Below are 16,314 nucleotides of genomic sequence, written 5' to 3'. Positions count from 1 at the left end.
GAACCAGCAGATGGAAGACCTCTGTCTCTATCTCTCTCTGTAACTTTGCCTTTCAAATAAATAAATAAATCTTAAAAAAAAAAAAAGAAGTGAATTTCTAGACTTGATGCTTTCTTAGACCATAAGACAGATAAGACAGATACTGGCAGACAAAATTTTGAAAAGTAAAAACAAATAACGTGCATTTTCTTTCCTCCTTCAATATTTAATTCCAAGATAGAAAAAGGCTACAAGGACATTAGAAATTTAATTTCATATGAGATCCTAATGAAAAGGAAGAAATTTTAGTGGTCGGCTCGGAACAGTGTTACTACTTCATTATCAATATCATTTGAAACAGGTTTATTAGTTTCACAACAACCAGGATCAGAATATAAGGGATATACTTCATGAGTGTAAACTTCAGAAGACTGGATAACATGGGCTTATTTCTACACCTGCTTTATTACATGAACATCTTCTTTGCTTCCTCTATCGTTTTCTCATCTGTAGGAGGCTTCCTCTGGCTGCCAGGCTGCAGAAACTTCTTCACGGTGGGGAGGTTGCTGATTCTGGTTTTCAGGGCCTGCAGTGCACAAATCACAGCCTCAGAGAGGAGCAAAGACTACCTCCTAATTAGCACAGCTCAGGAAGTCTGAGCCCTCCTAGACAAAGACCAACTGAGCCCCCTCCATCAGCACCGGTATGGAAGCTGGGGAACAGACCCTAGTTAGTATGAAGGTAAAAGAAAGAAAATATAGTTCAATAACATAGTCCCCAGGACATTATTAAGACTTTGCATTCCAGTTATCCTCAAGTTTCTCCTTACACCCTAACTCTATACCTTCTTGGGTTTTTTAGAATATAGTGACGATCAATATGTATGTCAGGTATCAACTTACAGAAGTTTCCAACAGGACAAATGAAATGTGGGGAAATTGATTAGCAATTGGAGATACAAAAGATTAAAGGCTAATCAAGGGCCAGTCACAGTCAATTTCCACACTATGATATAGCAGCAGGGGTTGTGGGAGAGGAGGGTGGGGAGAGAACTGTGCAGATAGCAATACAAAGTCTGACAGTTAGAGGCAGAGCTGAGAAAGGGAATTCACACGGAAAGAGACCTGCTCAGGTGGACTCAGTTTGGACAAACACAGACACACCTGGGATGAATGGAATCACAGAGAAATCAGGAATAGCACAGGAGAAGAGGGGACTTGAGAGAGAGGACATGATGGGTTTCGGGTCCTTTTCTAAAAATGCAAATATTCTCCAGTGGTGTTTATCTGTGATTTTCTTGCTTAACAAGATGATTTTTAATGTACTAGATCTAGAGCCTGGAAACCCCTGACCCCAAGGGAGGGATGAAGAACTTGAGAAGGCTCAGACTCAGAGCACCTTCAGTCCAGAGTATAAATATTAGATTCCAAGTGGGACACATGGGTTGTTCCCTCTGAGGGCTGTGAGTAGGTCACCTGCAGCTGAGGGAAGCTGGCGATTGCACTGGGGTCGAGCTCTTCCACGTTGTAGAGAAGTTCAACCAGGAGAATGTCAGCCTTGCTCAGCTTGTTGCCAACAAGGTAGTCTTGTCCGTGGCTCTTCAACACCTGGTGAATTTAAGGAATTAGATCATGGTCACAGGCAGTCAGGCTGGAGCCCTGCTCCTCCCTGAGCCTCTCCAGTCCAACTCTCCCAGCTCTGCTGTCTTGTTGTGTGTGTTGGGGTCGGGGTGGTGACATGAAGAGAAGATTCAAACCTTCTTCCAAAACTCTTGGGTCATGGAGGAGAGCATGAAGTGTGGATCTGTGTACTCCTTGGTTAGAGCCCGGGCTCCCATTTCCCTCTCATCCCCACATCCCTGTGGCATCCACACCATCCACTCTCATTTGCAACTTCACCATGTCCCAAAGGCTTAGCCCCTGCTGCCCCATATTGCCATGTGCCCCACACTCTGAAGTGTGCAGCCCTGGCATTTCCAGTTGTGCTTCTCTACTCTGCTTTGTCTCAACTCCAGATTTGGGCAACAGCTCCACCTTGATGACAGCTTTCTTCCAAGGAGGAGACTATTTCAGCCTCTACAGTTCTCGTCTTCCTACTCTGTGTGTCTGGGATCTAAAGTAAACTTGGCTGAACTTGAATTCATCATCTCTTTTGAAGCGTTGGTTATGACTCCTAACTCACCAGTGTTATAATCTTCAGTTGAAGTATCTACATTGGGGAGAACTGCACTGATGTCTGCAACCTACTTTGTAGCGCATGAAAGAAATGACATTTGGTGGACAGAGGGGTTGAGAGGTGAACAGGTATGACAAGCAAAGATAATAAGATATCAAGCTTGATATCCTGGTGGTAAGCATATATATATGTTCATTTTATATTTTGTTCATCTTTTGTGGATTTATGAAATTTTGTATACTAATTTTGTGGCTGTTTGTGACATTAATTAAAATATCCCAGTAATATTACAATAATAAATAATGAGGAGAAGAAGCACATGTGGCACATCAATTAAGGATAATATCTTGGCAAATATTCTCTAAGATATACATATATTTACATATACATGTAAAAGCTGGATGACTACCTGGTACAAAACAATATATCAAACACTATATTATTGTAATAAACTTTGCTCATGTATATTCATGAGCTTTTCAATTTCCTAGGAATTAAACAGATCAAATGTCTGTGTCAACCTACAAATCCTTATGCTGAGATCCTAACCCTTAATGAGATGCTGTAGTAGGTGGAATCTTTGGGAGGTGACTGGGTTATGAGGATGGAACATCCATGAATGGCATTAGAGCTACTATAGAAGGGACCCCAAGAATCCCCATAATCATCTGTCATGTGGGGACACAGCCAGAAGAGGGATGTCTGTCAACTAAAAGCAAGTCCTCATCAATTCCTGGATCTGCCATTGCATTGATCTTGTACTTTCCATCCTCTAGGACTGTGAAAGACCTCTGTTGTTAGACTCCCTCACTTTATGGTATATTGTTACAATAGCACATTCAACTGCTAAGATTCCCTCCATATTTTTGTGCCCTTTGTAAGTTAAAAAGCAGAGGGGCCAGCATCTTGGGACAGCAGGTGATGCCAACATCTGATATGAGGGCTGGTTCAAATCCCGGCTGCTCTGCTTTCTATCCAGCTCCCTGATAATGCACCTGAGAAAACAGTAGATGACGCCCCTAGTACATAGTCCCCTGCCACCCTCATGGGAGACCCGGATGGAATCCCTAGCTCCTGGCTCTGGCTTTGACCTGGCTGAGTTCTGGCCATTGGGACCATTTGCAAAGTGAACCAGCGGATGAAAGATGTCTCTCTGTTTGTCCTGTCTCTAACTCTACCTCTAACTCTGACTTTCAAATAAATAAATAAATCTTTTTACAAAAAACTTTAAAAGCTTCCACTCACCTTTTCAAAGGCAGGAAAATAGCGATTCTTTGCTTTGTCTTTGATCTCAGAAAGCTTTGTTTCTTTTACCCCAGGTGGATGCACGGGGAAAACAATGGTCATTTCATTCAAATCTGCCACACCTTCCACATACATATCAATCCTGGGAGACACAAGCAACCAATGGTCAAATGCTCCTGCCTTAGATCTTTTAAATTTTTTTTAGAACTATGGATTTAAATAATTCATTAAATTCTAATTTTTCTAAAGTGTTGAAATTCTGTCTTCCATTTAACTGTTTATAAGATAATTCTATTACTTGTTAGCCCTTAAGGTTCTGACAAAGGCACCCCAACTTTACTCATGTTTCTCTGAGTCTTTTTCTCAAGTGGAATTTGTCTTTGGGACAGACTTTGGTCAGCCTGTCTTGTAGCATGAATCCTCTTGAGTCATTTCTATGAGAATCCCCTCTCCCTTGATATCTGCTCACATTTGATATTTAATCCTCACCCTCCACACTAGATATATAATCATTCTGGCCTGACTTGAACAAGAATTCTGTTAAGTTAGGCTTGGCAAGGATCTTCATCTCCTGGATGTAGTTCTAAGTAGCTTTTTGAATTTTGCATTAACATATAATACTTATACAATGTATGGGGTTCAGTATGATATTTTAACAGAAATAAACAGCATAAACCAAGCATATGGCAACTAGCCATTCCAATTCATCATCTTTTCTTCATGTTTGGAGCCTACCAGCTCCTCTCTACCAAATCTTTAGACAGCATACACCATTGTAAATTATAGTTGCTTTCACTGTGCTGCAGAATGCCAGAATCCATTCCCTTCACCCAAATGTTGGTATATATCCTCCAGGTTCACTTATCCCCCCAGCCTTCCCACATCTCCATAAGACTTTGCTACCATGGACCTCTTCATACCCATGTCACGGTCCTGCTCACTCAAAGCAGGACCCACATCATCCCTGTGTCATTTGCTGATGTGAGAACAAAAAATATACCGTACAGGGCTCTCTCTTTCATGTCTTTCCCATAGAGGTTGTGTTTGTTGGCAATGTAGTTGATAATAGCCCTGGTCTGCACCAACTTCATCCCATCAATCTCAACCATGGGCACTTGCTGGTACATCAAACTCCCATCTTTGGATAGAAGAAAACAAAAAGAAGAATGAAATGTCTATGATTCCCACTCTTTGAAGATTTAAAAAGTGCTTTGGAAATGACTGAATATGTAAAATTAAACTAAAATTTTTAGTTGTTAGCTTTGAAGCAAACTAACATTTTTAGTTTCCTGTAATCCTTTCTCTTATTGATTTTCCTTTAGTTTCTACCCTGACATTCAATAGACATTTTTTCCAACCAGATATATTGCACATCCTAATATGTTTTGTGCTTACTTTGTCTTCATGGATATTGTAGAAAGAATTTGGTGGGGTCTTTACTGGAGCAGCCAGGTACCATTTAAGGTCCCACATTCCCAGTGTCTTGTGATGTTCATGACACAAAGAATGGTTTTGAGAGAGATTTCTGTGTAGGGTCCTTTGTGTTCTCTTTGGATAACACCATTGGACAATGTGGAAGGCCTGTATGCTTGATCCCACAGATGTTGGTCCTTGCTCTTCCTCTCCCTTCTCCCCCATGCTGTTACCTGAGCTTGAAAGTAAATCAGCACCATCTCATTATCAAACCCACAGTATTGCTGGGCAATCACCTTGTCAAACCAGGGAGAGGAAAGAACACAAGAAAATTGCCTGACTTGAGGGAGTTGCTTCCTGCTCCAGGAGTCTTGCCTTTTGCAATATAAACACTCTCTCTGTCCCACCACCCATAAAACCACAGTAAAAATGGATAGGCTTTGCCTGGTATTTAAACTGGATACCCTCATCAGAGTCATTTAAATAGATGGTCTTACCTTTTCTTATCCTATCCCAGTCTTCTCGAGTTTCTATAAACTTCTCTTCAAACTGAATATAGAAAGAGTAAATGAGTTTGTGTTAGTTCATGTCATAGTATTACCAGGTATTACATTTGAATAGGCCCTGCGTGGTACATAAAGAGGAGAAGGTAAGATTTCTGAACTTGGCAGGTCCACAGAGGAGTCGGGTGATGGTCATTTGGAAAATTAGATCAATCAAGAAAAGGGTCCTAGAACACAGTTGCTCATTCTTTTAAGTTCACTTTGTTTGCACCTTTACCTTATACCCTTATATGCCTTTGAGGGAAGGGACTGTGAAGTTTTTCTAATAATTTAGTTGTGGTACCTCAGGAAAGCTTGTGTGTCACATGAGGTAAGAACAGACCTTGGTGTGCCCCCAGCAGATTTGCCAGGGGCTATTGACCATTTAAGATTCTGAAAAAAGGGGCAGCACTAAACAGAGTCACACAAACAACTGTTAGCATTTCATGTTCAAACACAAAGAAGAATGGCCTTTTAAACCTTGAATCTTTCAATTCAGCCACAGATTTACTTGTCTGCTCCTCATAGATATACAGACAAGCCAAGGGCATGGACTGTGTCTTTCTTGTTCACTGTGTATCCCTGAGACAGAACATGGGACTTACTAGGGACTCAACAAAATAATTGCAAGTGAATGATTTCCTCCTTAGAAGGCAGTTTATTACAACCCATTCCTCCTGCTTTTCATTCATGATTTGTATGTTAACTTTAATTTCCTCTGCTGCCTTGTATTAAACATTTCTGTTCACTTATTAGGGAAAATTTTAACATGTACAAACAAGAAAGAATAATGTTGATCTTTGTATCCTTACCTACCTTCAGTTATCACAAAAGTCAATTTCCTTTCACCTAGCTGCATACCCAATCACTTCTCACTTGTCACAGTTTGATGGGCATCCAAGATATTCAATATAGTCAAGTTCTGAACAGCAACATTTCTGTCGATCACAAACTATGTCTTCAATAAGTTCATGGAAAATATAGATCCATACTTCAAAAATTTTTTGGAGTTGAAAAATTTTTGCACCAGAATAACTTATCTCTTAATTTTGATTTTCCATATGGTTTTTGAAGTTTGCTCATACAGTGGTTTTCCCATAAGATTACAAAGCAACTAGAAATACCTGTCTCTTAGGAGCAGGAGACTGGTGCTGAGCCATGAGGAAAGAAAAAAATGCAAAGAAGAAAAAGATGAAGAACCTTCAAGAAAATTCACAGTAAAGGACTTAGTAGAAAGTTGTGCAGAGGTTAACAAGTTCTTTAAGAAGTTTATAAACATAGAACTCAACACTAAAATATTTTCATTAGTGGAGAGGACTGATCATAGTGCACTGTTTACAAGCAGATTTATGACAAAAAATGAAACAAACCAAGCAAATCAACATGGACATGTCCAAAAGAATGGCACATCCTCAAGAAGAACCTCAGAGGGCCCTTCAGAAGCGACCCAGGAGAAGGCACTGTAACCACAGAGGCGACTGCTCCACGAGTGTGCTGCAGTTGGAGATCTTCTAGTGGAAAGAGATGTGGAGCTGCCGACAGTGATGTTGATAATCCTGACCCTGGGTACACCTGCCCCAGTGTACGTGTTTCTGTTTCAGGTTTAAAAAAAAATTTTTTTTAATTGAAAGGATACAAATACCTAAGAATATTTAAAATAAAAAAAAGCTTACAGAATTGGGATAAAAGGAAAAATATTTTGTATAGCTGTACAACTGTTTATGTTTTAAGCTTAGTGTCATTACAAAAGAATGAAAAAGTTTATAAAGTTATAAATTTTATAAAGTTATAAAAAAGTTAAATTAAGTTGAGGTTATTTTATTATTGAACAAAGAAATATTTTAGTGAATTGAGTGCAGCTCAGATCCAAGTGTTTGTAGGTCTACAGCAGTAGATAGCAATGTCCCATACTTTCACACTCACCCTCTTCTACTCACTCACTGACCCACCCAGGGCAGCTTCTAGCATCAAAAGATTCCACTCATGGTAAGTGGCCTTCATAGGTGTACCTTTTTAGTCTTTAATATAATATTTTACTGAATCTTTTCTATATTTATAAATGTTTAAATACACACTTTCCGCTAATTTCCAATTACCTGAATGATTAAGCAAAGTAGCATCCTGGACAGATTTGTGTCCTAGTAGCAATAGACTAAATTATATGGCCTAAGTGTGTAGTAGCTGTGCCATCTAAGTTTGTGTGGGTACACACTACCATGTTCTCCATATGAAATCACATGATGACACATTTCTCAGGATGTATCTGCTACTAAGAGACACATAACTGTATTCTATCCTTAAATATTCAATGTTTCTACAAACTATAAGAACTATTTCACACACTATTATCACATGTTATCAATAATAATTCTCTAATATCAATAAATATCCAGATTATTTCTAAGTGTTGTGTCAATGACATAAATTATTCTAATGGTTTTTAAAATCCAAATACACATTATGATTAGTATCTTAAATTTATTGTAATTATTATGCTTTTGTAAGAGAAACATTTTAACAATTTATTTAATCAAAGTTGTTAATCTCTTTCTTCATAACTGGCAATTTATATTTAAGGGACCACTTTTTTTCAGGTCATCCAATAAGACACATCTTCTAGCTTATTTGAGAAAAGCATCTGATGCAGTCAATATTAGATTCAACTGAAGATGATCTAATACAGAACCTACCTCTACCCCAGCTGCAGCCAAGAGCCACCGGATGGACTCCATCCTTCCCCTTCCATTGAAGTAATGAAGCTTGGGCTTCCCCGCCATTGTAGTGGTGTCTTGGTTTCTCTAAACATGAATAAATGGATCAATGAATGAAACCATGAAATAAAAGCATGCATTTTATGATGTATGGCTAAATAGCTCTAAAATACTAAAGAGGTATCTTCTTTTATTTCTAAAATTTTGCTTATTTGAAAGTCAAACAATTATACAGAGAGACAGACATCTTCCATTCGCTGATTTACTCTCCAAATACCTGCAACAGCCAGGGCTGGGCCAGGCAAAAACCCAAAAGTGCGAATTCAATCTGTTTCTCCAATAATCATGGCAGGGACCACCTACTTGAGCCATGACCTACTGCTTCCTAAGGTGAACATCAGCAGGAAGATAGATTCTGAAGTGAAACTAGGACTGGAACACAGGAATTCTGATAAGGGATGTAAGCATCCCAGATGGTGTCTTAACTTCTGTGCCAAACACCAGCCCCAGTGTCTGCCTTCTTTATGGCAGGATTAGAAAAGCTCCTGGAAGGCCTTATTTGGCTAAAATTGTTACCTATCAGTAGTCATCTTCACAAGCACCAAAACCAGTCTCAAGTCCCCACTGGCTAAAATGTGACTGCTCTTGGCAGACTAATAATGAGAATTCATTGTGCAAGGTCTATATGGAAGTTTTTGGGAGGAGGAAGAACTAGAGAATGAGACTGATTGTGCATCTCTTTAATGATACTATACCAACCCTAATTCTTCTTGGTGTATTATGTGTTTAATCCTCATAATAGTTCCTGAACTCATAATTATCTCAATTGTTGTTTATACATCCAAGTGCAGAAGAATCAAATGCAATGTGCATAGTCACCCTCCATCACAGATGGACGTGAGAATCCACATCAAGACTAACAAGAGGGCAAGTTTGGAACCCACATAATAAAAGGCCTTGGGACTTGAATGTGGCATTGGAACTAGAGGACATCACTAAATGGGAGGATCAGAAAGGGAACAAAGTTTCACTTCAGCTCTTTGTGAGGTTACATATGACCAAAAGCAGAAATTAGGTCCCAGAATGGTTTAATAATTTATAGCTCAAAAGATGCAAAAACTTTCCATCAACAGAGGATTCTGATTACTTGCTTCTTCTGGTATTATATATTCTACTCTGCTCTGGGCATTTTATTTTGTTATCTGGAAACAAAATGCTGCTGCATTTGACTTTATAGCAAATGAAAAGGAGCTAACTTTTGATCAGTGTCTGTCACACATTGGCAGTCTCAAAAATGTAGAGGTAGAATTCTGCTTCAATTCTCATTTTAGATGTGGGTACTAATGATTCAAAGGTGGTTTGCTCAATGTAAGTTTTGTACCAAACCCACTTCTATTTAAAATCAAAGATTGAGATTTATTTTCTCTGCTAGTATCTTCCAAAGTATGTATGACCAGTCTTCAGTGTATTGTAAAAGCCATTATTTTTAAATAAAATAGAAAATAAATTGTTCATTACATATAGAAAGAGTAAGTTATGTTTCACAAATGTTTAGTTTCAGTTAGGAGGATTTGTGTATACATGTGTGAACCATACACATGTTGATTTTTTTTAATTTTTTATTTAGTAAATATAAATTTCCAAAGTACAGTTTATGGATTACAATGGCTTTCCCCCTCCCATAACTTCCCTCCCACTCGCACCCCTCCCATCTCCCGCTCCCTCTCCCATTCCATTCACATCAAGATTCATTTTCAATTATGTTTATATACAGAAGATCGATTTAGTATATATTAAGAAAAGATTTCATCAGTTTGCACCCACACAGAAACACAAAGTGTAAAATACTGTTTCAGTACTAGTTATAGTATTACTTCACATTGGACAACACATTAAGGACAGATCCCACATGAGAAGTAAGTACACAGTGACTCCTGTTGTTCACTTAACAATTTGGCACTTTTGTTTATGGTGTCAGTAATCTCCCTAGGCTCTTGTCATGAGTTGCCAAGGCTATGTAAGTCTTTTGAGTTTGCTGACTTCGATCTTATTCCGACAGGGTCATAGTCAAAGTGGAAGTTCTCTCCTCCCTTCAGAGAAAGGTACCTCCTTCTTTGATGGCCTGTTCTTTCTGGGATCTCACTCTCAGAGATCTTTCATTTAGGTCTTCTTTTTTTTTTTTTTTCCAGAGTGTCTTGGCTTTCCACGCCTGAAATACTCTCATGGGCTCTTCAGCCATATCCGAATGCCTTAAGGGCTGAATCTGAGGCCAGAGTGCTACTTAGGACATCTGCCATTCTATGAGTCTGCTGTGTATCCCGCTTCCCATGATGGATCGTTCTCTCCCACATGTTGATTTTTTGATTGTCAATGGTAAGAGGCATACTGATTGTGCCCGGTCAGTAAAGTCTGATGCCCTTGCTCTATCCCAGGTGGGTAGAACATAGCAGAGAATAAGAGGATGTGACACAATCAAATTAAATAACCAGTTCTATCATGGGTATGAAGAAAAACATGCAGGAGTCATTAAATGTAGGAGTCTCAGTGCTAGAACTTAGGGAAGAATGGTTGCATTTTCTCTCTAAATATAAATCTCTGTTATAAAATTGCCCAGATCATGTATTGTTGTGCTTGGATTTGAGTCCCAGTCCCACTCCCAATTTTAGCTTTCTGCTAGTGTGCACTCTGAGTGGCAGCAGATGATGGCTCAGGTAGTTGTGTACTGACAACCCATGTGTGACATGGTTTTGCCTTGCCCAGTTAAAGTTGTGGCAGGTATTTAGGGAGTGAGCCAGAGGATGAGGAATGTCCTGTCTTTGTGCCTGTCTCTGCCTTTCAATTAAAAAGGGGGGAGGGAGACAGAAATTTAAACAGAAACCCAATGTGGGGTTTAATAATTTGGCTTTTAGAAAGTAAAAAGCCTTTAAGAAGCAAACTTACCTAACTCATTTGTCTTACAATGGATGTGGTGTATATTGTGTTTTGCTGTTTGGGAAACAGAGGTGGCACAAACCAGCAGAATGAAAAGGAGAGTGAGGCTTACACCAGGGAGACAGATGTGTAATTGTTAGGGTCCAGAGTGCACAGAGTTAAGTAGTTTTGATCCTCACCTTAAACTCCCTTAGCTGTTGACGGAGGATCTCATTTCAATGAGAAATGAACTTTGATCTCACACAGCATTTGTGATAATGCTCTTCCTGGTAAACAACTTTCTCATTCTCTTTAATACAAAGTTTCCAAGACTGAGGCAAAGGTCACCACAAAGCCCTGCTAGGTCAACAGGGAATGAGAATAAGGGAGACATGATGACTTGCCGTGGGGTCACCCACCTGTGTTCCTCCTTCACATTTAGCACCTAGGGAGGGGGTCTCATTTCTACCATGGCCCTGGGAAACAGCACCCAGTGCCCTCCTAACAGAGGAGCCCTGAAGGCTAGTGAGAAAGCAGCTTCCCACGCCCCACTCTGTGAGATTCAGGGTCAGTGGGAGCTCCTCCTTCTAATTTCAGATCCAGGCTTTTCTGTTCCACCATGGAAACTCACCTATCCACTGGGCTTCCCTTTGTGGACCTGTTTTATATTTTCTCAGTGTCCATTAGTCAACTAAAAGTGGAGGTGAGAGATGAAAATATCTAATACATAAGTTCTTTCATGTTATGAGCTCTTTAGAAGCTTGTTTGAAGTTATCAAATTCATAAAAGTATGCCTTGCTTTATTTAACTTAACAACCTAAAACACTGGGAAAATTTTCAGGATTGAAACCCAGGCACGGTAGTACAAAATGAAGGTACCCCAAGTAGAACCTTAACTGCTACATTGAGTAGATGTCCAAAAATACCCTACATTAAAATGTGAATACTTAAACAATATTTAATTCAACTTGTAAGTAGGCTTATTTTCAAAAGCATTTAATCCATGACAGTTGCAGTGATAAAGAGTTTGCATTGCCTGGGTGGTTCTAATTAGCCTCTCTCTTGGCAGAGAGAAGGAGGGCCGAGGGCCGGTGCCATGGCTCACTTGGCTAATCCTCCACCTGTGGTGCCAGTACCTGGGTTCTAGTTCCGGTTGAGGTGCCGGGTACTAGTCCCAGTGGCTCCTCTTCCAGTCCAGCTCTCTGCTGTGGCCCAGGAGGGCAGCAGAGGATGGTCCAAGTGCTTGAGCACCTGTACCCGCATGGGAGACCAGGAGGAAGTACCCAGCTCCTGGCTCCGGATTGGTGCAGCACTGGCCGTAGCGGCCATTTGGGGAGTGAACCAATGGAAGGAAGACCTTTCTCTCTCTCTCTTTCACTGTCTAACTCTGCCTGGCAAAAAAAAAAAAAAAAAGCAGGGAGAAGGAGCACTTAGAGGTAAATCACATCCCTTTTTAGGAGGTACATAAACTTGATAGGCTGTTTAATCTGAGTCTTATTTGCTATATAGGTATACCTCCTTTTGCTATATAGGTATACATCTTTTTGTTTTAATTTGAGAGTCAGAGAAAGACAGACTGAGAGCACTCCCACCTGCTGGTTCACTTCCAAAATGCCCACATGGACCACAGCTAGTCCAGAAAGCCAGGAACTCAATCCAAGTTTCCCTCATGGGTGGCAAGGACCTAACTACTTGTGATGTCATCTACTGCCTTGCAATGTGTGCATTAGCAGGAAGCCAGAAATGGGAGTTGTACAGGGTTCAAACCTAGGTCCTCAGATATGGGATGTGGGCATCTTAACTAGCATCTTCCATGCTAGATCAAATGCCTGCTCCCATATCTATTTTTGAATGCTGTTGAGAAAGTTTAATGAGATAACCATGCAAAATTCACACTCAGGCTCAGCAAATGAATGTTCATTTTTGCCCCAGATCCAGGGAGATCAGTGAGTCTCTGAGCACACTGGTAATATATGTGTTCTCCCTTTTCTTTCTCTCTGACCACATATCTGTTTGTCCATTTTATCTATCCATCATTCCATCCACGATCTTTCCATAATTCCATCTATCATGTTTCTATCAATAGTATACCTAATTATATATCTATCAAGCCATCCATCATTAGCTCTCTCTCCTTTCATAATGTGCTCATAGAACTCAAGTAGGCATGAGAGTTTATGTGGAACCTAGATCTTTTTGATGAAATCATGTCATGACTCTTCTTTTGTAGCTTCAGTGCTCAGGTTACTGATATTCATTAATCGGCAACCCAGATGAGGACAAGTTTTTGGTGAAAGTTCAGGGAGACAGGGCACAGATTAACACAGAATTGCTCAGACCCTAGATCGGTTTCCAAATCATCCACCAGACAGGGTTTGTACTTCTGGCTAGGTCTCAACTGCTTCTGTTTTCTCTTTCCCTCCTTGGAACCAGAATCCCAGACCCCCTTTTTCTGGATCCCAGCAAAATGACTGGGAAACTAACTGGATCTCTCCCTCCAGCTTTTCAAAGCTCCAGTGTCGGGTCTCACTGAAAGTGATCACTTCTCTCCAACAACCTGTCCCTTACTGGGAAATGCACCATTTCATGGACCCTTCTACAATTCTTTGTTTCTGCTGTACACACGAATACATTGTCTTCCTTTATGAAGTTCCAATCAAACCTCCTAAATAACACTCATTCAGTAGTTTCTGTGAATCAAGCTTTAATGAATATTGGTAGGGAACAAGGCACCAGTCTAATCTGAACCTTTCCCTAAAGGGTTTTAATCTGGTCAGCGCCACAGGCTTGCAGACACCTGACACAGAGTGTGCCTTCCAGTGACATCACTCTATGGGTTCCTGGAAACTCTAACCCGGAAATCATGATTCTTCAGTAAAGCAATTCAGAGCAAGGTAAGAAGGCTGCCAGGCTGAGAGAATTGAGGACTCTGCCCTTTGTGCCCAGATGACTCTTACCTGCGAGGGGAACATCTCAGTTTGCAGCTTCAGCAGATTTTGCACCCTCTAAATATTAGCTTTTCTTCCTTTCAGGTCAGAACCTCACCTCATCATCATCCATTGCTCCCTGAGGCATCTTACAGCTACTTTTCTTCATTGCTATATCAATGTCTTCCCCCATGGGTGCTCTCTTTCAGAGAATTTCACTGATTTCCATGGTAGTTTCTTGGTAAGAATTTCATTTTTTCCCATTATTACCATTCTTTCAGGGCATTGTTGACACCAACATTCTAATCTTATTAGCCTGTATACTATAGCTAGATGCTTGCATGGTTTGTAAAAATAGTTATATGTTCCATTGACTATTTTTAATTCTCATCAACTATTTTTTTTGGACAGGCAGAGTGGACAGTGGAGAGAGAGACAGAGAGAAAGGTCTTCCTTTGCCGTTGGTTCACCCTCCAATGGCCGCCGCAGCCGGCACGCTGTGGCCGGCACACTGCGCTGATTTGAAGCCAGGAGCCAGGTGCTTCTCCTGGTCTCCCATGCAGGTGCAGGGCTCAAGAACTTGGGCCAACCTCCACTGCACTCCCGGGCCATAGCAGAGAGCTGGCCTGGAAGAGAGGCAACCGGGACTAGAACCCGGAGTGCCAGCACCGCAGGTGGAGGATTAGCCTATTGAGCCGCGGCACTGGCCAATTTCTCATCAATTATGATGAGTGAATGCTTGAGTTAGCCTCTAGTCCAGTGATTTTCAATCAATGCTCCCTGATGCCAGAGAACACTGAATAATGTCTGAAGACATTTGTGGTTATGAGTATGAGTATGGGTATGAGATTAGGTATAGTGCCAGAGCATCAGGTGGGGAGAAGTATCTAAACATCTTACAATGGACAGATCAGCTCTCTACACAAAGAACTACCCAAACTTGAGAAACCCTGCCTTAGCAGTTCATTAGGTTTGCCATGAATTGATTGAATCCCAGAGAGAGCATGAGGTTTGTAATCTAACACATTAGTAGCTAAGACTGAATTATAATCTAGTTTCCTACATTCAAGTTAATATTTTTCCTATAACAATAAAGTTCAAGTTTTCCATCACAATTCACAACAAATATATGTTAACTTCTCTATCAAAGACAACAATTTCAGCATAAACTACCATATTCTTCTTGTTTTGATTATATTCATAGTTGTCTAAAATGCTACCATCTCTGTTCTCTTCATGCTATTAATTTTTTCTTATACTACTGCTATCTCATGCTCTAGTTTTCTAGATTTTTCATTTTTACATTTCTGCAAAGGTATGTTTAAAAGAGAAAATAAATAAGCTGAACTATCAACTAAGTACAGAAAGAGGGTTAAAAGTTAGTATATAAAGGCATTTTCTTATCCTAAAGTATTTTTTCCAAGTATCTGAGAGGGAAGTATAAGGACACATAAGATCTGTAAGATCAGTATTTACCTTGTAAAGTGTTGTCACCTCTTAGCCCAAAATTCAGTACCAGCTCCTGATGTGTTATCAGCTATTTATTCGTTTCAATAACTCATTCCCATTGAAAGGAGAGAGTCCAGTCAGGGAAAAGACACTCCCACAGAATCCAGGGGCAACAGAATTCTATACTTGATTAGAAGAAATTGCTTAGTCATAGGCCTGTCAGGACACAGTTGGTTAATATGTTACTTTTTAAGGTTGGCAACAAAAGATTAAACAAAACTTTCAGATAGGTCACTCCTTTTGCCAGTTAGAGAAGAACCATTAAAAAAAAACTCCAGGGTTTTCATAAATTGGAGAAAGGACTAAGATGAAAAATGCCACTGTGAGCCAAGCCGGGAGCTGAGGGTGTGTAAAAAGCAGCTCATGGCTTGCTGGAAAATTTCATATTGGTTTACCAAGCAAAATAATGGGCACTTGGTTACAGGTGAATTTCAACAATATAATAAGTAGCTTTATGGCATAATTGTGCCCTTACGTTGCATGGTAAATATCTGCACAAAAAAATATACATACTTTATTTGAAATTCACATTTACCTGAGTGTCCATTTTATCTACTAAATCTAGCAATACTACTTGCATGGTTTAACTCCCTGACTCACTCACATTAGCCTTCCTAGCCTATGGACCTCTTTTCACACACTTTGTTCTGATTGGAATATTCTATCTACATCTCCTGTTATGTTTTCCCTAAGCTGTATTTCCAAACATGTCTTTGCATTATGTATTTCCTATCAGTTTCCTCCATAAGCTTTTTTTCAATTTCTTCGAACTCCACCTTTAATTTGAAAAACATAGTTGCATATATATATAGTAAAAAGAAATATGATCTCAGAATAGATGAAGACTAGACTTCTGAGAGTTGTATATTAAAAATTATACATACACACTTTAATTTTATATTT

At 39.9% G+C, this 16,314-nt stretch overlaps 1 protein-coding gene across 2 annotated transcripts; it reads right to left on the bottom strand.

Annotated features, from left to right (window-relative positions):
* Positions 1-318: 318 nt before the first annotated feature.
* Positions 319-15,536, bottom strand: LOC100353927 (glutathione S-transferase alpha I). 2 transcript variants are annotated; one of them, XM_002714388.5, is made up of 7 exons: positions 15,379-15,536; positions 8,045-8,152; positions 5,310-5,361; positions 4,405-4,537; positions 3,400-3,541; positions 1,455-1,586; positions 319-565 (listed from the first exon to the last, which is right to left on the bottom strand). In XM_002714388.5, exons 2-7 carry the CDS (start codon positions 8,129-8,131, stop codon positions 446-448), a joined length of 666 nt encoding a protein of 221 aa, XP_002714434.1. In that variant the 5' UTR covers positions 8,132-8,152; positions 15,379-15,536; the 3' UTR covers positions 319-445. The 2 variants fall into 2 exon arrangements, with proteins under 2 accessions (XP_002714434.1, XP_051711601.1); XM_051855641.2 differs by lacking the exon at positions 8,045-8,152 and having other exon boundaries at positions 15,379-15,514.
* Between the last annotated feature and the right edge of the window lie 778 nt (positions 15,537-16,314).

This window comes from Oryctolagus cuniculus, chromosome 5 (genome assembly GCF_964237555.1).
Source record: "Oryctolagus cuniculus chromosome 5, mOryCun1.1, whole genome shotgun sequence".
Taxonomy (NCBI): Eukaryota; Metazoa; Chordata; class Mammalia; order Lagomorpha; family Leporidae; genus Oryctolagus; species Oryctolagus cuniculus.
The sequence above is the reverse complement of the archived record's forward strand: the minus strand, read 5'-3'. Positions and strand labels throughout refer to the sequence as shown.